The 27144-nt window shown below is 34.9% G+C and overlaps 1 protein-coding gene across 2 annotated transcripts in view; it reads right to left on the bottom strand.

Annotated features, from left to right (window-relative positions):
• The window catches only part of LOC138333710 (protein madd-4-like), a 78938-nt gene that overhangs the window by 5168 nt on the left and 46626 nt on the right, over positions 1–27144 (bottom strand). The window contains exons 1-7 of one of the 2 annotated variants that reach the window (XM_069282261.1): positions 18006–18572; positions 12501–12668; positions 10428–10661; positions 9454–9627; positions 7002–7132; positions 6537–6741; positions 2682–3548 (exon numbers count right to left, since the gene is read on the bottom strand). In XM_069282261.1, coding sequence (XP_069138362.1) covers positions 2682–3548; positions 6537–6741; positions 7002–7132; positions 9454–9627; positions 10428–10661; positions 12501–12668; positions 18006–18041 — 1815 coding nt within the window. In that variant the 5' untranslated portion in view covers positions 18042–18572. Of the gene's footprint in view, positions 1–2681; positions 3549–6536; positions 6742–7001; positions 7133–9453; positions 9628–10427; positions 10662–12500; positions 12669–18005; positions 18573–27144 lie in introns of those variants that run through there. The other variant, XM_069282260.1, reaches the window with a different exon arrangement.

The raw sequence follows: 27144 nt of genomic DNA, 5'->3' as shown, positions 1-27144 counted from the left end.
ATTATATCTTATACTATGCTGTCGATGGGAATGCTACATTTGAATATCTTCTCAGGAAGTGGACTGATGATGGAAAAGTAATTCGAAATATGATAAAGTACTGAAAAGGTTATTAATATTTATTTATAAATTATATTCAACATTTGCAGGATATAGATGTTTAAAGGGGCCTTTGGTGATACGAATCCAAACTGCAGATAAAGACTAATTGACGGATAAAATCGGGGTTAATCACACTGTCCAAATTATTCCTATGTAGGACTTTATCAACATTGTCACACTTCCATTGATTACATTATTACAGTGATTATATGTAGCATTGTGACGTATTCTAATGCTATTTTCCAATAAACTTTCAGTATTATCAGTGAGAGATATCATTTGGCACCAAAGGTAAATAGGTACTGACATTTAATCAAAAAATGAAGTTGATAGGTCGATAACATCGTAAAAGGTAGAGCTATATAATTTATGTGTACGACGCATACGATATCGACGACAGCAATAACCTGAATTCTAGCCAATTGTAAAACATGAAATTATTGCCGAGTAGGATTTTTTGTTGTTTTAGTAGTTGTTGCGAAACCACAAATGTAACAATGCAAGAGATCCCAAAGAGATCTAGATCTTGGCGCCCACCAAATATTGATCTATGTCTGACAACTGAAAGAGGGATCTTTTCTCTGCCTGTCAAACTTTGACTATCAAAATCGAAGATGGCGACCGGTCGGCCATATTGAGGACTGATCCCAAAATGCAATATGAAAAACTAAGCCCCTAGAGTAACCCACATATGAAATTTGAAACAGATCCCTTCAGTATTGTTTTGAGAAGTAGCGGTTCCAAACTTCAACTACCAAAAATCCAATCTTCCACTAAAAAATTCCAAGATGGCGACCAGTCGGTCATTTGTTGACCAATCGGTCCCAAAACGCAATATGCAGAATAAAGGCCCAAGGGGAATCTATATATCAAATTTGAGATAGAATCCTCAAGTACTTTATGAGAAATAACAGTAACAAACTTCAACTACCAAAATCCAAGATGGCGACCGGTTGGCCATCTTTTTTGACCGATTTATCCCAAAACGCATATGCACAACTAAGCCCTAGTGGGACCTGCATGTGCAAGTTTATAAAAATTCCTTTAGCACTTTCTGAGAAATACCGGTAACAAGAATTGTTAATGGAACGGCTAACGGACGACGGACCACGGACGAAAGACGATTTGAATATCCCACTATCTTATGATGGTAGCTAGGGCTAAAAACAACTTTTTATATATTAATGCCGCTATTGCTGCATAGACGAGCCACAAATATTTCTATACACGAAATAAGAGCTCCAAACCACGACAAAAAGTACCCACAGATATTTTTTGGTATACAGTATGTCAACTTCAGATCAGTATTGTATCATTGCTTTTATTAGCGATAATTTAATTTGTTATGTTCGTGAAATTAAATACCCGCGAATAAAGTGGCAAGAATGAAAAGATAAACTTTACGGCTTATTACTTTATGAAAGCGACAAATGCGCGAATATTACTTCTCCTTGTGTACGTCGCGTTTCATGGCGTTTAGTATATAGTGTTGTTTTATTGACACGAACGCCCTTGGATATAGCAGTAATATAAAATTCACAAGTAAATTGTTTAATTTACAAAAAAAAATCAAAAAAAAAAAATCAATATAATTCAATATATTATCACTGATACTCTACAGGACTTTTGTTCTACAGAAATACGTTCTTTTTTTGCAGACTGGTATCTCCTATACATTAAAATTCCAGCCAGTTCGAAGAAGTAGATAGGCTGTTCATTGTACAAAATATACTGGAGTATCTACTGGCACATCAACTTCCGGTTAGATATGTATGTTTAGGCTCAGGTTGCACTACATATAAGATGTTACAAAAGTCAGCCGTACAATAAAGGTGTGGCCCAGGTATATCCGGGGTTTCTTGTACTTATCACAGAAGGCATTAATGATATCAAGGGGGATAATATCCCAGGTGTTGTTTTTATAACACACTGTTTCTCTCAGACATAAAGTTAACCAGTTTCTTCCGCGTGTGATTTATTTTCGTTAATTTTGCGATTTAAAAAATCAACAATTTTCGCAAAGGTTTAAGTATCTACATATATTAATATATACAGCATTTATATTGATAGGAATTTTGATCTAATTCAAATCCGAGAATTTTAATCTTGGCAAACTTTTGAAAAGGAAATCGCAAAAATTAGTAGTCGCGAAAGACAAGTTGGCTTACGGTATATAACTGACGAGGTATACCAAATGTACTTTAGTACTGTGTTGATATGCGAGATATTGATAAAATCAATATGTCTGCACGCAAGTTTCGCGTATTTAGCGGGAGTGACGGAATCGCGAATACTAATTGTTGTGAAAATGATTCAACGCAAGTGAAATACACCTTGATCGCGAAATTAACCCCCTCCACCCCAAAAAAGTATTAAAAATTAAAACAAACAAGCATATAGGCTTGATAATGCAAATGCTATTTGGTTTACAGTAGTCAGGAAACTATGAAAAAACACATTATCAACCTTCATGTATTTCAGCTAAATTTTGAATTCTGAAAACACGTTAGAGGAGATCAGGTAACTCATAGCTATAACAACTCAACTATTATGTGACATAGAAGTAACATTAGATTTACCTCTTGCCACTCTCCCGTGACCCATTTCGGACACTGGTCCTGGACGATGCACGGTCGGACACTGGAAGGTTTCCGGCTGCCTTTACAGGCCTCCTTGCTGACCACTTTAATATACACACTAGTGGCTTTCACGCAAGTCACTTTACGAGTTTGGAGCCCCTTTCCGCACGTGCGGGAGCAAGCGCCCCAGTCTGATGTAGTGTAGACGAAGTCTCCGCCGAGGCTATCCAACATGGCGTCCATTTTGGCACGTCTGACTGCATGTGGCCCCCTTGGACCTGGAATCTTATCACTTTGAGGTTGGTCAAGTGAAGAGGACATTGAGATAGTATCTTTTATCACTGATTTCATCAACTTCCTTCCTTTATTCATTGCTCTCCTCTTGGAAGAAAACTGTAGTCGTATAGTTGCACTTTGCATTCCTGCTATACATGTGAATTCTCCCGTATCTAAAGTTGGATCTGTTCTTTTTATCTTTAAAGCACCATTTCTAGATACAAACACACGCTCTGTTCTGGACATTGGAATAAGTCTGTTATTTCTTGTCCAGAATAAAAGTTTTTTATTAAAATTTTCTACGGGACATATAACTTTCACTGGTTGTCCTGCTAATAGCGTAGCTGTTTCCCCCACTCGGAGCTGGATACGCTTCGTGCGTCTTATTTGTAAAAATGTATCATTGTGTACAGTTATAGTAGGAACTTTGGAGAAACTCCGGTAACACTCCGGTCGGGAACAGGATCGGGAACCCGAAGGTCTAGGTCCACGACATTCCACAGAAGACACATTGACCTTTGACCCCTGCCTCGGAATCTTGACACAAAAGACAGGTCGACTTTCACTTCCTATTCCGCAAGTAACGGAGCACTGTGAAATGAAACAGATTATCCATAAGTTAATTATTATTCATATGTTTTCATGTTTTACTCGAAATTCCACAATTCAAGACGAATAGGATGAAAGAATGTGATAAATAGAAAGATTGAATGTTTTTTCCTATTAGCCTCTGTTTTATATTCGAAAACATTAAAACGTAACAAATTCACATTTTTTGCATTTTATCGTGATGCACATTTATTTGCTAGTGCTTTACGGAATTGAATAAAAACCGATGTGCTTGATTTCGATTTGATATCAGATTATAAAAGGAGTTATTTTCTAATTACGAAAATGATGTGTAAACGGCGGGGGGCGGGGGGGGTTGGCCCCCCCATTTGGCCATTTTTTAAGTAGTGCATGGGGGGGCCATGGATTGTACTTTAATGAGTAGTCTGTTGGTTTACTTGTTTTTTTGCATTGTATCGTAAGCTCAAATTCGTCGCGATACCATCCTAAATTATCGTTGTTTTACCCTCTGGTGTTATGTTAGTAAGCTTGGATTAAAAAGAATTTTGAATTTTATACTAGCTCAAGTCATCAAAGCTTTTACAACGACACGTTAAGGCGTCAATGCATTAATGCATTGAACTGCAGACACAAAATAGAAAATCTTTAAAAAATGCGCACGATTTAGTAGATAACAGGGGTCTATAAAAATGTTGTCTAGTTTTGTGAATAAGTGAGGAAATGATAGAAAAAAATCGAATTTCTAGTGTATGAAATATAATCAGGAATAAGTAGAATCCCATGTAAAATATAACGCGAGATTTATGAGAGCGCCTCACGACAAATGATCGGTACAGCGAGCATATTCACAAAATGGATGTTTTATATATACAAATATATATTATACTGTTTATCTTTTTTCCTACAGTGCACACACAAGGATGTTTATCAGCTCTGTATCATCTACAAGCTGCGTTTTCCCAAATCTGCTGGAAACAAAATATCTTATCATTCACGACAAAAATGTATCAGATATTCATTTAATTGCATTTCAGTTTTGTTTATTTTGTTCCAGAATTTCAAAGATGTTGTATGTCGCCAATTTAGAACATTAAACAAAAATAGGTCGTCTTTTCGTCTCAGTGTTTTCGGTGCAGTATTCTTTATAAATACAGGTATATCACATTACTATTGTGTCATTGCAGACATACCGGTATTATATATATATGAAACAAGACAGGGTAAAGTGTAAGGGAAATTCTGTTGGTCTGTACAAAAGTAGCCTTCGTTTATTGCCTACAAAAAATGCTAGGTCATATTGCTGTTGCTTTGTGCATATTTGGTATACATGTCGAATGCAGTATAAGAAAAAATGGTCAAAATTTTGATTTGATTTAAAGATGCTCCACCGCTGACAAATGGTACTTTTTCACTATAAAAAACAGGAGAAGACGATTTAGTATTTTTCTTCAGTTACAAAAATTACTTACTTTACACCATTACCATCATTAAAAATTTTGAGCTTCTGATTTTACTTCAAGTTAAAAATATGAAAAATAAGTACAATGTAATTGCATCCCGAAAAAAATCCGTGGCACTATATCCTATATGGAATGAAATCCTGATTGTTCATGCACCAAAGGCAAGATAAAATTATCTTATTTTTTTGTGTTAATTAGACATTTTTCTACACAATCAAACACCAACTATTGTTCAAATGATGAATATCATTTATGCTCTGTCGGCGGTGGAGCATCTTTAAAGCTTATAAAACTAATTTTAAGTTTTTTTTTTAAATTTCTGTAGCATGTTATTGATAATTACAAACAATTTTGTATGACTTTGTTCTCTTACACAAGCAAATTTCCTACAATAAAATTTCGGTTGAAAATTTGAAGGTTAAATTTAACCGAAAGAGCACAACGTCAATTTATGGTCAATATTTCGACATGAATGAGGACTGAAATCGTCCTGAAATTCACAAGGACAGTTGTATATATGTTGCCATGTGATATTGACCTCACGTTCATGTCATTTCCAGGTCAATTTCATGTCAAACTCTTTCTCGGTCGGATTGACCTTGATATATTTTACCTGTGCAAATGTCACTCTGAATCGTTAAAATTAAACCGAAAACTGAAAACTGAAATCGACCTGGATTCCCTTAGAACAGCTGCACATGTTTTTCCTGTGATATTGACATCTGAACTCATGTTCATTTCATTTTCAGGTCAATTTCATGTCAGGCTCTTTTCTGGTCAGATTGACCTGAGTATATTTTACCTGTTCAACTCTCACTTTGAATGGTGAAAATTAAACCCCAGGTATCTTCTCTACCATTCGGAAAAAATAACCATGATATAAAATAAGCTATGAACGTTAGTGACCAGTTACGGATAAGATACATGTCTATCTAAAACCGTCATATTAAATGTATCAAAGCTATTTGGCGCCAATGAAACAGACGCACACACAAATCCTTTGTCAGTGTCAGGCGCGTTTATGACAGACCTTTGATATTCAAAACGTACAATTTAGTCACTTTAACTCTTAAACCAAGACAAGTTTTAGACATTTGTCTCAAAAAATAACATTCTGAAATCCGATATGAAATACATGGTTATGTAGTTTGCTGGCACTGTCGACTTAAACAGAGATAAACGTTCTAGTCATTTCACAGATGATGTTACAAAATAGCGGTTGACTTTTGAAACGTGAAACTGAGTTATGGCCATGTGAAAGTGTTACAGTACCTAAGCTGGCATTAAGATGGTTTGAAAAGTATCAATTTAGGCATGCGATAATCATTGTGGGGTATGGTAAGCTTAATTTCAGAATAACAACCAACTTGAAATAATTGTTTTTGAAAAGGAGATGTCAATTGTGTTATATAATCTAGTACATAAATTTGTAAGATTAATATTGGTAGCAAAAATGTTTTTTTACAACATTAATAAGTTGAATAGTATATTTTGGCAGTATTTTTTCTCCGTTCGAACACACATTTTGCTTTTTTAATATGTTACTTACTGTCGACCATTTTCCCGTTTGCCAATATGCCGGACAAAACTGCATATTACACTGAGTTTCTGAAATTGGCATTGGATCTGGACATCGATATGACGGCGCATCTGTCGTCCGTCCCCTTCCGGTACCCAACATGCATTTCACCTCTCGGCTCTTTTTTCCTCCTCCACATGGCACGGAGCAGGCAGACCAAGAGTTCACGCGCCACCTTGTGAGAAATAATTAAATCAGCAATTAAAAATGAGGATTTTCCGTGATTCAATTATGCCTTTCAGAAAAAACAAACAACAAACAACAAACGAATATTTCTTTTCTATGAATCAGAGAGTATTATTTTCTAGTTATTATCATTTGAAATTGTTTATCAAGCGAAATATTAGAAAAAGTATATTTAAAAAAAACAACAACATCAAGAACAACATCTAAAATGGTACCGTCTAGGAGAAATGTTAACAATAAAATACGTACCCTGGATCACACGGCCTTGACCTACATTCTCTCGTGATGTCGCTAGGCCGTGACGTACTACACGAGGACTCAAATGTTATGACGTCATATCGAGTGTCCATGCAATGGAACATTGCTGTCTGGTACCCCGTCTGAAAAACGACATACAGATATGACATGAGTTGTTTCCTCTATGATACTCTTTGAAATTTTATGATAAAATACAGAGAAACTTATTTTCGCGACCTAATTCCCTAATGTTTTCATGTCAGCTTAAATTTAAAATCGTTTTAATAGAAATATAAACTTCATTTATTTCACATAAATTGAGAAACAAGTTACACAACTTATATACATCTCTCTCGATGGCCCGGATGTAAGCGCGCGAAGGGTCTTAGTGTGGGAGGAAACCGGAGTGCCCGCAGAAAACACACGTGATCGGGCAGGTGACCCCTGACCTTTTCACGTCCATGCCGGGGATCGAAAAATCGTTTTATTGTATTATTAAAGTATTTTGTGGCATCATCCGTGAAATTAGCCGATTTTCCCCTCTTTAATTCGAGTTTGGCAGTTTCAAGCTAAAAAGCTAAAATAACTAAATACCTTATTTTTACTAGTTTAACCAGGTATGATTTGAAATGAAAAAATAACAGAATAAAATAAAATAACAAATGGTGTAAATCTTTCGATAGAAACACTGTCGTTAAATTCCTACATGCATTTAGATATATTTCATTAAAGAATCATAAAATGTCTAGTGCATTTACATAACTGGAATGACTAAGTTCATACATACATACATTTGATTATCTAAACATTGTTATCTTCAAATTGCATAAAGAGTTAAAATTACACTGTAGTAATAGAACTTGTTCACATAATTATGCCTAACCTAAAGTTATATTTCACCAGAGCACGATGATATCGATAAGGGGACCATTGGTAATGGCGAAACATACAGCTATCGACCTGAGTTATTTAATTTCACATAAGTGTTAAAATCTAGCAGGATATATTTCATCGTGAGATATCAATTACTTATTGATACCATCTCGAGGAAAACGAAATACGCCGAAATGAAATGAAATCAAATCATGTAGTTGACAACATCAGCAGTGGATCACCAAATTACATTTTGACATGTGACATTTACACTAGAAAGAAATGCAATTGTAACATGTTAGAGGAGATAATAAAGACTGATTATCTGTTTACCACAGGTGCAATATAACAATCAACGCTAAAAAACCCTGCTTACGTAATGTCATTTTCATGAAATCTAAACTTTCGAGATGCAAACCAACCCTTAGTTTCATTCAACGTCTAGAAACCATGACAAAGAAACGATTTTAGTTTACAATCTCTGATACGTGCTTAGTGATCACATTTTAGCTTTAATTTTGTAAGTGCACGATACATTTATTTATCCCAATACAGATGCATACAAATTTAAAAAATCATGATACCTTCAGAATTTACGGTAAATTAACTTAACACAAAAATCCTTAACACACAAAAGTGCAAATGCACCATTTTATTCAGATTTGTTTTTCTAGCTGTTCATTTTTTATCGCAATTCTAAAAATTGAAGAACAACTGTGTCATTATATATGTAATATATTTTATAAAACGCACACCCAACTTGCCAACAAATAACCATTTCTTTTAACATTTTTTTTCCTCCTTTTTTACTTTTCTTTTTTCGTTCGATATTAAGTGTTTTCCCAATCTCATTTTTTTACTCAAGTTATCATATTTGATATTTATAAAATCAATAATAATGTAAAATGATTTTAAAATAAAAATCTAATGTAAAAGTAGGTAAAAGATTGAATGTGTATGATTGTGCAAATACATTTGTACTTAAATAAACCCATAAATACATGTACATGTACCATAGAATTCAAGTTTACCCTTTAAACAAAAACTACCCTGTTTATCATGGGATTTTATCGTACTTGGTACAATTCGAGATCCAGACGAGGTCTGCTGCTAAGTCAGTGTCTCCAACGGTGGAATATTTCTACATTTATTTAATCTTTATACCCAGTATATGAAAGAGTATTTTCTTTCCAATGTAACATTGTTTAATACGTTTTATTCCCTAATACAATAGTTATAATACGTTTTCTCCTCCGAGTTCGGCCTTACTCGAATGCACCATTTTTAATGACGTCACAATGCTTTTAACGTCATATAACCATCGTAACGTCACAATAAGCTTTCTTATCCACAAACACATGTTTTATCCTTCAACAGACCTATTTCGTTTTTGCATATTAAAGAGCTACCTCTCGCTCTGGTATTGTGACGTCTTTATTTTGTGAGCGCAATTATGCACATCGTGTTTTCTTACATGGATTACGTTACCCTCTTAAACACATAACGTTACAATCAATACCTACCCACAAGGCAATAACCCGGTTATACGGAATATAAGTATATGAAAATAAAATGTGATAAAACAACTTACGCCACAGGTAGCTGAACACGGACCCCACCTCACATTCCACTGATATTGGGAATCTGGCCCCTTTCCTGTCAATCTGTTCCTTTGCTGTGGATGGCACGATGAACCATCTCCTTTACAAACACCACAGTCGTCAACTTCCGCTCCAGACCCGATGTAGCCGTCACAACCTATATTCTGAAACAGACATCGAGATTCAAAAATAGTTACCACAAAATACCAGGTAATTGGAATAAAGGAAACCAGAACTCTTAAATTAGCAATCGCAATTGCGTGATTCAAAACTCCAGAAAAAAAAATTCTATTTTTTGATAGTAGCCTATTCCTGAAACAGTATTGACGTTTTCACAACCCATTATGGCAACAGGTGAGGTTTTTTGTTTAAAAAATACACTTAAATACAAAATAAGCTATTGAGTTCAATAATAAAACTTTCAATGTTACATTTCTGTGGGTTCAGAATTTCATTATTTACTGTTTATCCCGGTTTTATTTTCGCAAATCATTTTGTAGCCTGTATTAGCGTAAAATTTTTGACATGATATGCATGGTACATGTATATTAAACAAAAAAAAAAAAAAAAAAATGTTCAGTGTTAATTTTTGAGAAATCAGCGAAATTAGGCTCCCGCAAATATGACCAAATGTACAAGAGGTGCTGTACTTTAATTTTTCGGCAATAATAAAGACCAAAAGTCTTATAAAATAACAATGTACAAAAGTAAATCTAATACAAACAATTCAGTTATAACAAAATTCATAAACCCGATGATTAAAGGTTTCAGATAAGTTGAAAAAAAATCTGAGTTTTAATAGTAATTTGTTTATATGCATGATATTAAAAACTGTGTCACAATTTCAAGAAATAAAGGGCGTATCAAACAGTTGATATTTAATTACAGCAATTGGACAATAAAGTTATAGTTTCAACCACATGTTATCTCAAACGAATGTACAGAAGACACACAAGATCCCTACCTCACACTTCCCTTCTATACAGTAGTAGTTGTTGCTCCGTCCACAACGTGTTCCGTCAGGGATATGTACTTCCTCTACATTCGGAATGTTTCTGTTCTCATCCTCACACATTACGAAGCAGTGGTACTGCTGTCGCGACAGGGGTACCCAACGGTAATATCGACCGTTGATGGGGACAGTGTTTCTCGTCTCACATACCTGGTCTTCAACCGATTGAAACGTAAAGGGGCAGGTCTGCAAAAAAAAAAAAAAAATAAGAAAAAATGCTCATTTCATGGTGAATTATGTTTTTGTGGTTACCATGTTTAAACCTTAGCTAGCTAATTGAAAACTTTAAAACATAGTTTTGAAAACAGTTTTTTTGTAAATTTTTAAGAATTCATCTTTGTGCTAAAATATAATCAAAATAAACAACAAAATAGACATTTTTATGCTCAAATATTTTTTTCGTCTCACTATGAAAGTGTAAAAGTAAACATAACATCGTATTAAACATATTAAATGTGACACAAGGATATATCATTGTTCATTAAGACCAAGGAAAAGTTGCTTGCGACATTCACTGAAATATTCCCATAATAATCGAGTCTATACCTTGGTAGCCGCAACTGAATTATGTGTACAAGATTTTTTACAGAAGAGGTCTGTGACATATTGTTAGTAAATCTGTATACATAGTTGTTAAATTTGGCGGGTATAAGATTTCGCGACTTTCTATTTGGAACTTATTTAGCGGATACATTTTTCGCGAATCTTTTTGTAGCTTTTTGAAAGCATCATTTACCTGAGAGCTTAATTTGTAATTGTGATACATTCGCGGGGTATTGAAATTCGCAAAAATCTGCGAAATTAAACCCCCGGAAATATTGCTGACTCCACAGTAACTCCTTTAAAAATCTCCTTTAATTAATTTAATTGAAAATGATTTTCTGTCGTTGTCTATTTGATTCAAACTAACTTCACTTCTTTTGTATTCCGAGCACGCTCTTTTATTCTGAACCTTGTCTGCATGGAAATGGATCCCTCAAAAAGAGGTCCGATTTCACGTCTCCATTGATTGTTTTTTCGTTCAGAGAATAACTACTTGAGTGTGATAACGCATATTAAACAGAATCGAATAAAACTCATTCCGTTTGATGCATTAGGATACTGTGAAGTGTAAATTCAGTAAAATACCTCTAATGATTGACTGAGAATCTGTACTCAGGTTCCAACTGTTAATGTCTAATGATACGGAACATGGTTTAGTTTCTTAAACATTACTTGATTAATTTTTAGGAATTCCTTAACTTTGAAAAGCATGACAGATTTTAAGGAAGGTTAATTAACTTCAGATTATTTCAACAACAATGCAATGATTCCATATGGGATAACGAAGTTAAAGAATTTCTTAAAGTTATAGTAATACTAGGTCCAGAAGTTTGTAATTTAAATAATGGTTCCCCTATTACCATCCGCCTTAATAGAACATTTCATTAAAAGCCATTAGTTTTTTTTTCAAAATGATGTATCTACCGTGTACAACCATATTATTACAAGTTATGGTTTGCATTTTAAATCATGGGTCCCTATCACCATTTGCCTCAGATTATTTCATTGCAAGCCGTTAGCATTTAAAAATGATGCATTTTCCGTGGTGGACCATAATATTACTGCGGGCAATAGAGTACTTTGATTATATTAGACAAACACTAGGAACTCCTCGGATGTGACTATCGTACATCGACCTCGGATGTGACACAAGAGCATCCATTTTGAAACTGAGAAAATTGACTGTTTTCATAACAACCGGTTGCCACTGAGGACACAAATCCATTGAAAAGTGTCTGTTCATCGATGCAGTATGTTGTTCGTCTCGAAAGGAAATACTGTAATTTCTTAAAATACAACTGTAGATGTTCAACATTACAATAACTTTTAACTGTCTTATCCGCAGTTAGGGCATAATTAGGTTTTCCGGCGAAGAAAATGTTTTTTTTTCCTTTCATATTCTTACATCTATCACATCTGAGGTTATGTTTTGAATTCGAGAAGTTCTGTTTGATCTGAAAAATACAAAATCATAAGACCTACTTGTGTGTTACATAATTTGTATTTCACATCAGGCCCCCTGCATCGAAACCTATCACCCAAGCAACGCCGTATCTGATTGGCTAATCCTCCGTCACATGATCGTGAGCAATGGCTCCATTGGCTCCATGCTGACCAGCTTCCATCAATGGCGTTGATTTCTTGAGCAATCTGAAAAAAGCAACAACGTTAAACTTAATTGTCGCACGACACAAAATCAAGGAAAAATGTCCCTTTTGACGAATGTTGGGAGGTGGGGAGGTTACTATCGAGAAATGGTGAATGCATGACTGTTATGTGAACCATTTACTATCAATGTTACAGTAAGACTGATTGAAATTTTCAGGAATTGTAAAATTTCTGATCAATTGATAACATCACATACATACAGTAAAATAATTAATCTAATAAAAAAAAAATACTAAAAAAATACCAGCCAATTAGCTAAAACAGAAATTAAAATATGTTTTGTTTGTGGCAAGGTATTCCATGTAAATATATAGTCAAAAGGAACTATTTTTGACCGGTAGGCACAAATACCTCTTCCAAGTTAGAAAGTGAGTCAGAAAGTGATGTCTTTTGTAATCTGTCTCTGTACTGTTTTATATATACGAAAAAGGCAAATAAAATTGTATAAAAAAAACTAGTGAAAAGGAAAAACGGTGAAAATCTTCTAATATATATTTAACTATTTTAGTGCATTGATCTGTAGCGTTGAGCAACAGAATTGTATAACGTTGAACAGTAACGTGTCATTCTAATTTTATATAAATGAACTTTTAGGCATGTACATAAGCGAATTACGGAATTCCACATGTCGACTTTCCCTTTTAAAGAGCTTAATTGTTGATTTTGTGGTTTACGTACTTCTAAACATGATCATTTCACGGCAATTTGACAACAAAATGATTGAATTACCCGCATCGCCATAAACGGCATATAAGGGTAACACAGCACGCGCCGAGCCCTTGAGTCGGGCCAGTAACTCTATCAGTGTTAATCAAAAGACAATCATGTTTAGTACGGTCAAGGCAAAAAGACGGAAGTCTACGTGATGGGTCATTTGGCATGACTCTGCGAGCATCCAGAGTACGAGAAGGGCAAGTAGGGCCAAAGCTGGATTTGTAGAACCATATCACCATATCAGACGTAATGAGGAGGGAAGGGAAGAGAAGGGAAGGGAAATGAATGAAGAGAGAGTGGGGTTGGGTTACGAATTTGCCAATAGAAGATGTTATGTTAAGAACAACATACCGCGTATATATCACAGACGATCTAGCTCTAGCGACTATGTGAAACAGAATGAATAGGTGAATGACCGTTTATAAGTATATAAAGATAGCATATATATGTTATAATGTCACTCTCTACAATCTACAGTCTTATCGCATTCCTGATGACCTGGAATAAATCCCATTATAGTTACAGACAGAAATCGCTGCATTACATGATACTCATACTATTAAGATGAAATTTTGCTCATGATAATTCAGTGAAACATTCTTGATACATTGTATAATTTACATTTTGAAAAAAACCGGGTAATTACTATCAATATTGATGTTTCATTCGACATTCCAACATTTTCCCTTTTGCCTTATTACTTGTCTGGTAGAAAGATGACTTCACAAGGAATCCATAATGTCATTTTTATTGTGCCGTTGGAAATCAAACATGTATAGCTCATGAAAGCCCACTTCCCATACAGTTACAAAAAGATGACGTTACAGAATGATGATTATGATTTGTTTGCTTAAATTTAGAATAAAATATCGTGAAATTAAAATATCCAGCCTCAAAAACGGGACAAAGTTACATTGATACTACAGAACTGGTGAAGCAGGTTGTTTGCAAAATTTAATACGTTGTTATTTTCAAAAATTGTGCTGAAACCTATAACACAATGTTTAGTGAAACTATTTGGGTACGAAGATTTCCCTTGTGCTTGAACTAACTAGGACTAAGGTTGAACTATCAAGAATTATTCAGGAAATGAATATGAAAATAGGCTTTCTTTTTATTCTAGAGAACTGGTACTAGGGTGTTACAATTGGCAATTTAAAGATAAAATATAAAAGTAAGCTGAAAATAAAACTACTTGTTATTAGGCAGATTATGTTACAATATTGGTTGGCTGCTTGGTTGCCGTGTATGTGGTGTGTTGTGTGTGCGTGCGTGTTGCCGTGTATGTGGTGTGTTGTGTGTGTGCGTGCGTGTTGCTGTGTATGTGGTGTGTGTGTGTGTGCGTGTTGCTGTGTATGTGGTGTGTGTGTGTGTGTTGCTGGTGTGGGTGTGTGCCGTGTATGTGGTGTGTATGTGTGTGTGTGGTGCTGTGCCGTGTATGTGGTGTGTTGTGTGTGCGTGCGTGTTGCCGTGTATGTGGTGTGATGTGTGTGTGTGCTGTGTTTTGCCGTGTATGTGGTGTTGTGTGTGTGTGTGCGTGCTGCGTGTATGTGTTGTGTTGTGTGTGTGCGTGCGTGTTGCCGTGTATGTGGTGTGTGTGTGTGTGTCGTGCGTGTTGCCGTGTATGTGGTGTGTGTGTGTGCGTAGTTTTGCCGTGTATGTGGTGTGTTGTGTGTGCGTGCGTGTTTCGTGTATGTGTGTGTGTGTGTGTGTGCGTGCTGCCGTGTATGTGGTGTGTTGTGTGTGCGTGTGTGTTGCCGTGTATGTGGTGTGTTGTGTGTACGTGCGTGCTGCCGTGTATGTGGTGTGTTGTGTGTGTGCTGCCGTGTATGTGGTGTGCTGTGTGTGTGTGCGTGTGCCGTGTATGTGGTGTGTGTGTGTGTGTGTGCGTACTGCCGTGTATGTGGTGTGTGTTGTGTGTGCGTGCGTGTTGCCGTGTATGTGGTGTGTGTGTTGTGTGTGTTGGGTACTGCCGTGAATGTGGTGTGTTGTGTGTGTGTGGTGTTGTGGTGTGCCGTGTATGTGGTGCTGTTGTGTGTGCGTAATTTGCCGTGCATGTGGTGTGTGTGTGTGTGCGTAAGTTTTGCCGTGTATGTGGTGTGTTGTGTGTGCGACGTATTGCCGTGTATGTGGTGTGTTGTGTTTGTGTGCGTTTTTTGGGAGACTGCAGTATGTATATGTTGATACTCTTTGTAACAGTGAATCACTTGGTACGACAACATAATAACGTAGTTTGTTCGTTGTCAGTATAATAAGGCCTGGTTGGGGTACGCTTCAGTCAGATAGCACTATGATACAATGTGTATAACGAAATGATTTGTTTGATGAAAATGCCATTTGACGCTACAGAATGGAAACATACTCGTATCAATATTCAAATGACTAATACTAATATCAAAAGGTGCCCTTTAATGAAGTATAGGAGGTGATATATGTATATAGGCCAAAACAGTCAAGATAACCTAGTTAAAGGCCCACTTCGTTTTCGAAACGGATTTCGATATTAAACTTCTAACCGTAAAACTGCCAAATGCTATCATTTCACCGTTAATATTACACATATCACTTTACGAGCAATTTTAAACAGATAAATTAAGATGTTACTTTCCGTACCGCAGGTCGTCTCATGTTTTACAACTTTGTCTTAAATACCGCGTAGTACTGTTGACTATCTAACACTATGCCACGCGGCAAAACAGTAAAAATGGGTTTCCTCTGTTAACATAGATATACACGGGGAGCCTTGCATTTGTTGTTTTAACTTCATCTTAAGTCATGGACATAGTTGTTATAACGTCATTATTGTTAATAATTAATCTAAACAGTACAAATGTCTTCTCTTTGACAAAATTTCTGTCTCTTGGCCATCCTCTGGTACCTGAAAACACCCTAATATAAATAATAAAATAAAAAAAACTACAAAAAGCTACTAGTGTATAAAACCCATCATGAACAGCTGGACATGCCTGTGTTTAGTTCTGAAAAAAAAGTATCAATACTATCTAGTTTTAATAAAAAATAAAAAATAAAAAATCGGATATGTCTTCTTGTGAACCCGGAGTCCGTGGGTGATAATTTGTTGAAGATGAACGGTAGACGAAACGTTCTCATTCAGTGTACGCCCTCGATGTCATACTGGTATTGAGCTCGGACAACAAATCCTTATACACCAATACTGTTACGCGAACTTTATTAAGTGCTGGTCTGCTGAGTGTTGTATTACACAAATGGATATTCAAAGGGGCTTCGCCAGGTGTGTTTATCTCAAATATTGATATTAAATAAGGTTATCGAATGGCTGCGAATAAATTAGTTTTACTTAATATGTTGTCACGCTTAGATAGAGCTTATAAACACGTTATAAATCCCACGGGACCTTGTTGAATGAGTTACGATGAATTTAGGTGTAATGGGTTACTAGTATATTTGATGCTAAATAATGCTTTTAGATGTAAACAAATATCTGATGTTCTCACTAACTTGCATAAAACTGAGATATATGTTGACAGATTATTTTTTATATCAAACACCTAACTCTTTTTCTGAATTTGAATAACTAACTCTATTGATATTAAATAACTTACTCTATATTGGTATAATTACATATATTAAAACTTACTTTATGTACTACTATATTGATTTTAAGTAACTTACTCTGTATTCATTATTAAGTAACTTACTCTATATTCATATTAAGTAACTAGTTCAATATTTATATTAAATAACTTACTCTATATTGATTTTAAGTAACTTACTCTGTTTTCATATTAAGTGACTTACACAATATTGATATTTTATTCAGCATTTTTCTCTGTCAGTGGCAAGCAACGTTATAGTCGGAACCCTGAATTTCACTAAAACAATCAACAGCCTTCGCTAAGTACACTTTGAAACTGTATGTTTTAGGCCTACAGTTGGCGAACTAGATTTGAGATAGCTAGAGGTAATTAAATTTGCATAGGGAAAAATGAAAAAAAATGAATAACAATGTAAAAAGTACAATCTTTGAACAATTTTGTTAATGTCAACGGCTTTTGTAGTCACTGAAGTGTGAAAACTCCTATTGATTGTAGTGTGGAATTTATACTTACTCATTCAGTCGATCAATTGTGGTTTTATGATGCGCTGGTTAAAATAGGTCACTACTTAGTTTGATTAATAGCATGTATGTTATTTTTAGACATTTAGAACAACTATGTTTAACATTTGTGTAAGAAGAGATTTCAAGAGCATATTTGACTTTCTTCTCTATAAAGTAAATAATATACAAAGGGGCCATGCAAACTCTAAACATAGGATTATCTTTCAGTCGCATCACCAAAACATACAATATCTATGGCGTCTCGCTAATTTGTTATCCATTAAGTCATGATAAGGTTCTATCGTTACCCATCAAAGGTCATGCAGTCCGTTTGATTATGTTTACATTGACTAGGTTAGCCGATAAAAAGTTCACGATACTTTGCAGACTCTGTTGCTCTCTGTCCATACATTATCTCATCGTATTTGTTCAGAAGAGTTATCAATGTTTCTGAAGGAATTCGACTGACAGTGTACTGATATATGGTTAGACAACAGCCACGTGTTTGGGAAAACACTACTTACCAAAAACACCAGCAAGAAAACTGATGTGATCTCCATTGTAATATCATTATAATAATCCAATGTCAACTTGTTATATAGAAACAACCAAACTGTAACATAGGGACCGTTGTCATCGGGTTTCAGTCAATCCAAAAATTGAACAGTGACTCTTGGTTATGTATGTTTGCTACTGAGTGAAGGAATTTAACGGTACATATTTCAACTAAAATGTCACTGTTATAAATTCAATATCACACACATTTCACACTTAAATATTTTCCGATAGTGTCAATCTGTTAGCATCCTGCTGAGAATAGCGGAGTATCGTTATATTTAATACACCACCCGGCTGATAAGAAGAGAACTACTTCTCCGAAAACGACCGATTTGCACGATCAAAACATTCTTCTCTCCATGAACAAACTAGAATCTGTAAACACCGCGCGCTGACAACAGGAAGCAAGGGACATTTCAGCTGTGATGAAATCTACATCTCCAATCACTCAAGCGACAATGTTACTGTGTGCGTTACATTGGTGAAATTGATCCGCGTTTCTTTAATCGTGTCACTATATAGTCAGTCTTTCTTCCCCGCCCCGTGCTGACGGCTTTACGTGTGGGGGTATTTTACAGGACTGGCTAGTCTTTGTTAAAAATAGGTGTCGCGGTGAGTTGACCTTGACCCCTAAACATGTCCCTCCGGCAGATAAAAAGATTCACCGAAATCGGTATACAAAAGCTATGTAACGATGCAATCAAAATGGGGATGTCATTCTCGCCTTTTTAACAATACACTCTGATATATCTGATATCAAGATAGAAGACTTTGTTAGGCTACATGAAGGTATCTGAATGTTTCACCATTTAATATCCGGTAAAGCAGAAAATGTAAGCTTCCTTCATGGGTGCTGTACCCTTTAAAAGCTTATTTTATTTACAGATAAGTACTTTGAAGTGTTTTCAAGTCTTCGTAACGAGTCTACGTTTTGTAAACACGTTATCAAGCTGATAATCCGTCGCTATTCTTGTCAAGCGTGATCACTTACAAAAATAGTATCGTGTCATTTTATTTAATCATTAAACTCCCAGCTACCGGTACAATAATCCCTCAACCCCAATTTCTCGAAGATGTAGGCAACGATTCATAATAGATTCCCTCGGGCTATTGAGGTGAGAGTCAGTTAACCTTACCGAAGGTCGTGCAAGCCTTTTGCTATCTGCATATATCCCCGAGCGGTTTATGATGGGGGAAACACCATTACGTTTTGAGGATATTCACATCATTTTACACACACAAATGGAATTCATCAAAAACGGCACGACAGTTATTGTTTCGACATCGCTTACTTATTGTCAGAAAAATGCATCTCTCAGCTAAATGTTTTGAAAATATTAGATTAGTCACGATATATACGCGTTTTTCAATCTCTAAGCATGCAATGTCTTGCCCTATAATATACATCATGCTATAAAGAACGTTTACAAATATATTTATTTTGATTATTCAGGGCTTGGCTATTCCGTTTACGGAAGGCAATTTATCCGGATCGTTGTTCGTATCCGTACCCAGATGTTATGTTACCGAGGTGTCAGGGACAGTGTCCCGATTGTGTGGTAAGAAAGTTGAGAATTATTTTATATTATACATATTCGTGTTGACACCTTCACGCTGATATCACATTTTTAATTAAGACGACTGTTTTGTGACCTTCATTAAATTTGTTACACCGATACTGGTTTAAAGGTGTCAGATTCTATCCTGTAAATGAATTAGAACTATGTTTTGCCGTGACCTGCCACAGTGACCGCATGACATCTGGTATCAGAAAACATTTGTAATAAACAAAAAGTGTTTAAATACCAGTTTGTGTATTTGCTCTGCTAGAATTTATTTTGATATGACTAGGGGCATTTAATCTGAAAGTGCCGTAAAAGAGTAGGTGTGTTTATGAAATGTTATTTTTATCGTATCGTGACTTATTATAACAGCAAAAATGTAATACTTTTTATAGTGCTATCTTACTGAATTTTACTATCGAATATAACGAACATACTATTTACGGTCAATATCACTGGTAAAGAACAACCCGATTATCATAAATTCCAAACACTTACATAGCAGATAAATTATGTTTTCTTCGTTGTTCTTTTCAAAACCTTTAATCGTTTCATCTGGTTTATATAGCATACATTGAGGTTCTTATATGAGTGGTTATGTAATATTAATTTTTTAAACGATTTCAATAATGTGGTATTCCATGAGGCTTAATGGGAGTGGCATATCGTATTGTTTATGAAGTTTAATTAATTTAACATTTCGTAGACACGAATGTAAGATCCTCAATGCGTGCTATTCATACAATATGAAAACGAGTAAAGGTATTGAAAAGAAAATTACACTTACACCCAAATTTCCATATAAGAGTGGCGAAATCAGGCTCAGATTTGACGTATTCGTCTAACGGAACAATAATGCGAAGTTTCGATTTGATCAAGACGTTATTTTTACTGGTGACGTCACAATAGTGTTTTTACGATACTTATGACTTGGTTATACAGGCCAATTATTTGATAAAAACACTTTTTAAATTGTTCTTATTTCCACCAGACTGACTTAAAAAGTAGATTTTTTATTCAAGTCCAATGGATTTCTTATCAATAGAAAACACCTTAAAAATTCCCTTTATCTATTTCAATTTATACTTATAAAATCCCTGGCAGATAGAATCTTTATCGTTGATTTTTAAAAATCTACTGATATAAGACATTTTAACAGTAAACTTAATTTAGTTTAATGGAGATCCTAGATAAACTGCATTAGTGTGATCTCGATAACTGTTAATGTTTCTTAGGCTGTCAAAAATAAAGTACTTCAGGCTGAAACTTTCAGTTTCATATCAGAATTCGATTAGTAGTTTTTTGAATTCCAAAGATTTTATCGTAATTAAATCATCAGGCTCAACCTTACCATAATACCAGCACTATATTTTTTTCTCTCTTTTACTATCTGTCGTTCACACATTCAAGCCAACTATACATTGAAGTTTGTCTATCTCTCAGAGTATACTCCATACTTACTTTTGATAATTAGAAAACACGGTTATATCAAGCCTAGAGGGACCATCCCAATTACTTCATTACAAGCCAAGTTCGTAATAGAAATACAATAAACATATATAGGAAACTTGACGGGGAATAAAAAGTACTTCGACAGTACTATGCATATTTTCTGATAAAATGATATTGTAAAATAATTTATTGTGGAACTGCAAAAAAATACGTAAAAACAATATTTTAAGCAAATGTAGATAATATCCCTTGAACGTTTCGATAATAAGTTATGCAAATACTTGGTAAAACCATAGAAAGAAACCGTCACTAACAGGGAGTGACCAAACGTGCTAAAATATTAATCAAGGAATAACCAATTTTATCTTCACACCTATCTGTCTGTTATGTACTCTGCATATTTCTATTAAATAACATTGTAAAACTGTTTATTGCAGAAAAAAACAACGTCAAAACCATATTTTAAGCAAATATGAACCGTTTTGTGACAGTATTTATGCAAATATGTGGTAAATTAGTCGTATTTTTTTTTAAACTTTTATAACTCGTTTTGCCGCAAAAGAAACCAAAAGTCACGAAATACAGTTAACAATGCATAACCTATTTTCTGAACACCTGTCTGTCCTACTTTTAATTCTGTTTTCCAGAGGCCAGTGTGAAATCTTTGGACAAGGTAGGTTGACAGCTTGTTTAACACTATGTATTTGTCGTATGTAAAATGAATGTCATCCTGACATTTACAAGTTTTCACTTTCGCTGGAACAGGGGGTAGGTACCGTAACACCTGGCTGGAGGTCACTAACCTTAACATAAAAGATCTAATAGAAAATACCGCGACATCTTGTCAGGCATGTAACTATGAAACCGCTACTGTTATCCCCCGAACTTAAACTGATCATAATACACTTTTAAGTTGAGTGGTGACTTGTGAATTTGTGTCTTACAAAAAGGTTTGCAGGAGTTGTCACTGTTCATATATCGTCACGGTCTGATAAGTTCTGTTTCATTAAAAATGTATTGATCATTCTCACTGAATCAGCATTTATCAAGTTTGCAAGGTATTGAAAATGTTTATTAAGGTTATTAGGGTATGACAGGTGAATGAAATTCTCCTCTTTTTAGACACACAACCACAACCTTGATCTGTCGCTTGGTATACCGCTAAAATTGTGAAGGTATGTAACATTATCATTTAAGTAAATACTGCAATAAAATGTTTAAATGCTTAATGTATCCTCTAAAATACACCCGGAAGGCAATAATATTAATTAAATTCATTTAAGGAAAAATACCTACTGTTAACTGTTTTTTTTCGTGGTAATCAAATTTCGCGTTTTAGACCTTTTTTCGCGTTTTACAGTTTAAAAGCCACACTGTGTTCTTGAAGTTGAAACGTCTTTGCGGCAATTTTTTTCCGCGAATTATATAAATATTATAAGTTGGCTTACAGTATACATCAGTAGTCATTGATACCGATGTACAACTCCATAGTGTATTGTTCCTGTGTGATTTACTCTATTCAACGCTTTAATCAACAAAAATAAACGTTTCTCGTGGTACAATTTGCTACCAGGATACCGCATAAGCATACTATTTTCGCGGGACAAAAAATGAGAGAATATTTTTGGCGGTTTGAAACTATCGCAATTTCTCTATTAGACTGTATATACTGTACTTATTTCTTTAAAATGCTTCACAAAACAGATTTTTCATAATCATGTAAATAAATCGCGAAATTACGAAAATAACATCTCCGCTGAAAAGAACCATTATACGGTAACATAAATTTGATGACGATAACTTTATCTTAAAACATTTTGAAATGTGTGCATAATTCTGCTTGTGTCAGTTAAAGCAAGTCACGCATACACTATCTATAAATTGTTACATATCCATACAGATGTACGCCGTACTACATCAGGTGTGAGCTGACACGTTACAGTTTAATGGATTTATTTGGACGAAATTCACATATCAGATAACTACAGTGTAGTACTTTTGTACTTTTATTGCTATGTATAAGATAATGCTATGCTTAAATGAAAAATTTAGATCTTAAACCGTTTTTGTGCCTCTCTTATAAAATGCAGTATGAAGCAGTGTCTCGGCAAAAAGGCAGGAAAAAGAAACTTAAAAAAATATATATATATTATAAATATAAATTACCCCCCCCCCCAAAAAAAAAAAAAAAAAAAAAAAAAACATGAATAATAATAATAATAATAAACCCACACATACAAACAGTAATATAAATGAATTCAAGGAAATATTCGTTATCTGATGCTTGCATCTTTTACCAATAGTATCGAGCAAGTATCATGCATCAGCGGAATTTCTTTCCACAAGTGAGTATCTTTGAACAATACAGCAACAGTGTGTATCGTAGGACCACCCAGTCGACTATACAACTTGTCACCCTCCCATTGCAACCCGTTTATAAATCCCCGCCCCACGGTCCTCCCTAATGACCCGTCATGCGTGCTGGTACCAGGCACCCCGGGGTAAGAGATGACACGCGAATATGGGGGAATGCAATTTGCAATATACACCAATCTCTATACAATGTACAGGTCATATGTTACACCAGTACACTCGTGCCATTTTATCTTTGATTTATGTATTACGTTATGTATCGTCATGTGTTACAGAATTCCTCTTAACAAATACGTATTCAATCACACACGTGCATGACCTTCATAAAGAAAAAGTTCGGCAAGGGTCAAAGATTTTAGCTGGCCTGAAGATGATAACGGAAAGACAACCATGAATTAGGTTAGATATTTATTTGAAATATAATGAGAAATTCATAGAACTGATTTCAGAGCGAATTCCATACAGTGATATGTCATTGAAACAATATTCTTCATAATAATTACATTTATTTGTTTTATCTAGTTTAACGTCCTATTAACGGCCATGGTCATTTAAGGACGTCCAGGTTTGGTAGTTGTGAAAAACCAGAGAAAACCAAGGACCAGCGGTCAGAACCTGGTGATGGGAACTTATAGTTATACTTGGTTTATTTGGTTATATGTCGAGACATCTTAACAACGCGACCCAAATAATTCCAGGAGCAGTCATTTTTTGAACGCATTATTGAACTACCATGTTGTTTCACTTTTGATGAGTTTATTTTTCGGAAGATCATACAAACCATATATTAAATAGAAGTTAAAGCTTGATTTGATTTGATTAGTTATATTCAACATTTACTTTCCATGTCAATTAACTTATATGGCGACCGTTGTTAATTAAACTTACTTCTTCATACATATGGTTCTTTTTCAACCATATTTTTCCTGATTTCCCTGGATTTTGGAAGTTCCTGGGAGCGTACAATTTGAGAAAAATGGTGAAAATCCTTATGTTTGCAAGAAATACTTTCGATGGCCCGGATGAAAGTGCGCGAGGGGTCTTAGAGAGATATGTGCCCGGAGAAAACCTACATGATCGGGCAGGTCACCCTGACCTTTTCACGTCCGTGCCGGGGATCAACCCCGGCCGGCTAGGTGAAAGGCGAGTGGCTTAACCACTACACCATCCGATCACCTAATACGCCCATGTCATTATAATATGATACACAATTATGACACTATTGACGTCACATGTAAATATTACGTCATAATCAGAATATTACGTCGAAAAAATGGTCTTGTAGACGGAAACGACAAATCTTAACCTGATTTCACCATTAAAATATAAATATTATTAATTTGGTAAATAGAATCGTATATTCGTAGCTACGTAGTATTAAATAAATTAAAATTTATTAAAAAAAACAATATGACACTCACCTAAAGGTATATCAACTTATTGAACTCGTTAAATGAATTTCATATAACCTAGCCCTTTGGATGAGATTCTCTATTGAATAAGTAAACAAGTATGATGTACATTTTAGTAATATTTGTTATACATGCAATGAGACGCAGGTATCTTTAAACTTACTTGACATTCCAAACAGTAGGGGAGGGGGGAGGGCACAGATGTCTGTGTCATAGGTCATAGACAAGGTCATGTCAAAGGCCATGTGTCAAAGTTCATGTCCTTTCCATTCGGCAGAGATGTGACCCTGAGTGACGTTCGCTAACGATAGTGGTTACAGGTAAATAAAGCGCTCCTCGTCACCTACCCGACACCACACTACCTGACATCGCAATAGAACGCACCTTATTGAAACGTCAGGTATGATGAATGGTAATGAAGGTTTGAAGATGTAAAAGTAGAAATTTATAGACAATATCAGCGGAGTTTTATTATACTCTACACTGTATTATACGCGAGTTTTGACAGTTATTGAATCAAGTCTGGAGTCAAATATCATGTTATGAGCTTCGGTCGGTTCATGAAAACAAAATGCAACTATTCACACCAATTAAACTTGTTTACTAGAACTTGTCATGACATGCAACTATTGTATAAATAACAAGTAACATTACAAAAATTCAAACAGACACATAAAACGACACCATCAATGCAAAGGAAAGAGACCAACATTAGAATAAAAGAAGAAAAATAACCACTGACAGGAAAAAACACCCACATGAAATGTTTGACAAGAAATGGATAATATCTATATAATCGTTATATCTGAGAGGTCAAATTGTCAAAACCAGAGAATAAGTACATTTATATGATCAGAAATCCCGCTCATAATTTATCTGTAGAGGGTTTTTTTTCTCTATAGAACGATTCGAATCCTTCTAGATAAATTTTTCCTTCAATTGCTGTGTTACATTTTCTGGTATATTTGTCCTTGCAAGCAGATAGGTTTTCTGCAAACCCGTGGTAAATTACGTTGGTACATTATTGTTTATTATGTAGTTCTCCCACGTTTAATATTTAAGTATTTACTACATGTAAACCACAGGCCAGTGTAATACCTAATGGCAGACGAAATTACTCGTAATCTCTATGAATAGCCTATTTAGATTGTCCTTATCTGGTTTACGATCCGCAGTGTATCTGATCTCTAGACCTGTTCAAATAATTCAAATAAATAACCGATTTTAAGATACATAATGTATTTCCCATGTAAAATATGAAACGAAAAAGTCTTTCAACAATGTAATTGCATCAAGAGTTAAAAATGTATATAGCAATACAAACGACATTTAATCATCAATTACGGCCTGGTGCCGACTAGAAAGAAATCTTCTGATGTGTGATGTGATTTTTATCTCGAACAAAAAGAATGAAATGTTTGAAATGTTAATTACAATTTCGAAATATCAAAGATAATAGAACTGTTATTGTTTGAATTTTGTAAATTACATAATATAAATAAAGATAATTCTGGCACAAAAGAGAGCTTAAATCATTAAAATGTCGCCATTTAGTTAATAAATCTATTATAAATCGTTTATTCTCTTTTTAGTTGGATTGAGTTTAGGCGCTCTTGCGTAACATTTGCTCTCCCGAATCGTTCATGACATTACCGCTTCCCACGTAACATTGTGTGCGATTATCTGATGTAATAGAGTAGTTGTCCTTGCGCGCCTGATGGGGACAAATTATGATTAGGGACAATTGCAAGGATGATAAATGATAATTATCCTCCCTCATCTTGGTCAGGGACACACGTGTCACATATCCGACAATGTCGTCAAGTGATACACGTTTAAAATCATATTGGCCTTATATCTCTCAAACAAGGTAACCTACCAGTGGCACTTCTCACTGTGATGTGGTAGGGGGAATTTGTCTGGCTTATTGTCATTAGAGAGCAACCAACTAAATGATTTTACATAGACCACAGTGTTAAACTTTTTTAAAGTTTTGTACTGTATTATTAAAACAAAGAAATATTAGTTAGGTATTGTGTTCTATAATTAAAGTCTAGGTTCTCATATAACACTAGATAGAAAAAAAAGTTTGGGTCCTTCTGCTCAAACTCCAACCAGAGTAGTTTTATTGAAATCAGGCGCATTTTGCACTGAAATATCCGGAAATTCTAATGTTTTTACCTATTCATTATCAAAATTGATATTTTGAACCTAAATCTCAATATGAATTTCCAAATTGATATTATGGTTATCTAGGAATAATTACCTGTCAGAAAACATTTTTACTTTTGAAATTCATAATTAGC

This window comes from Argopecten irradians, chromosome 10 (assembly GCF_041381155.1).
Source record: "Argopecten irradians isolate NY chromosome 10, Ai_NY, whole genome shotgun sequence".
NCBI classification, from domain to species: domain Eukaryota; kingdom Metazoa; phylum Mollusca; class Bivalvia; order Pectinida; family Pectinidae; genus Argopecten; species Argopecten irradians.
Note: the sequence above shows the minus strand (reverse complement) of the source record. Positions and strands in the feature narration are given on the sequence as shown.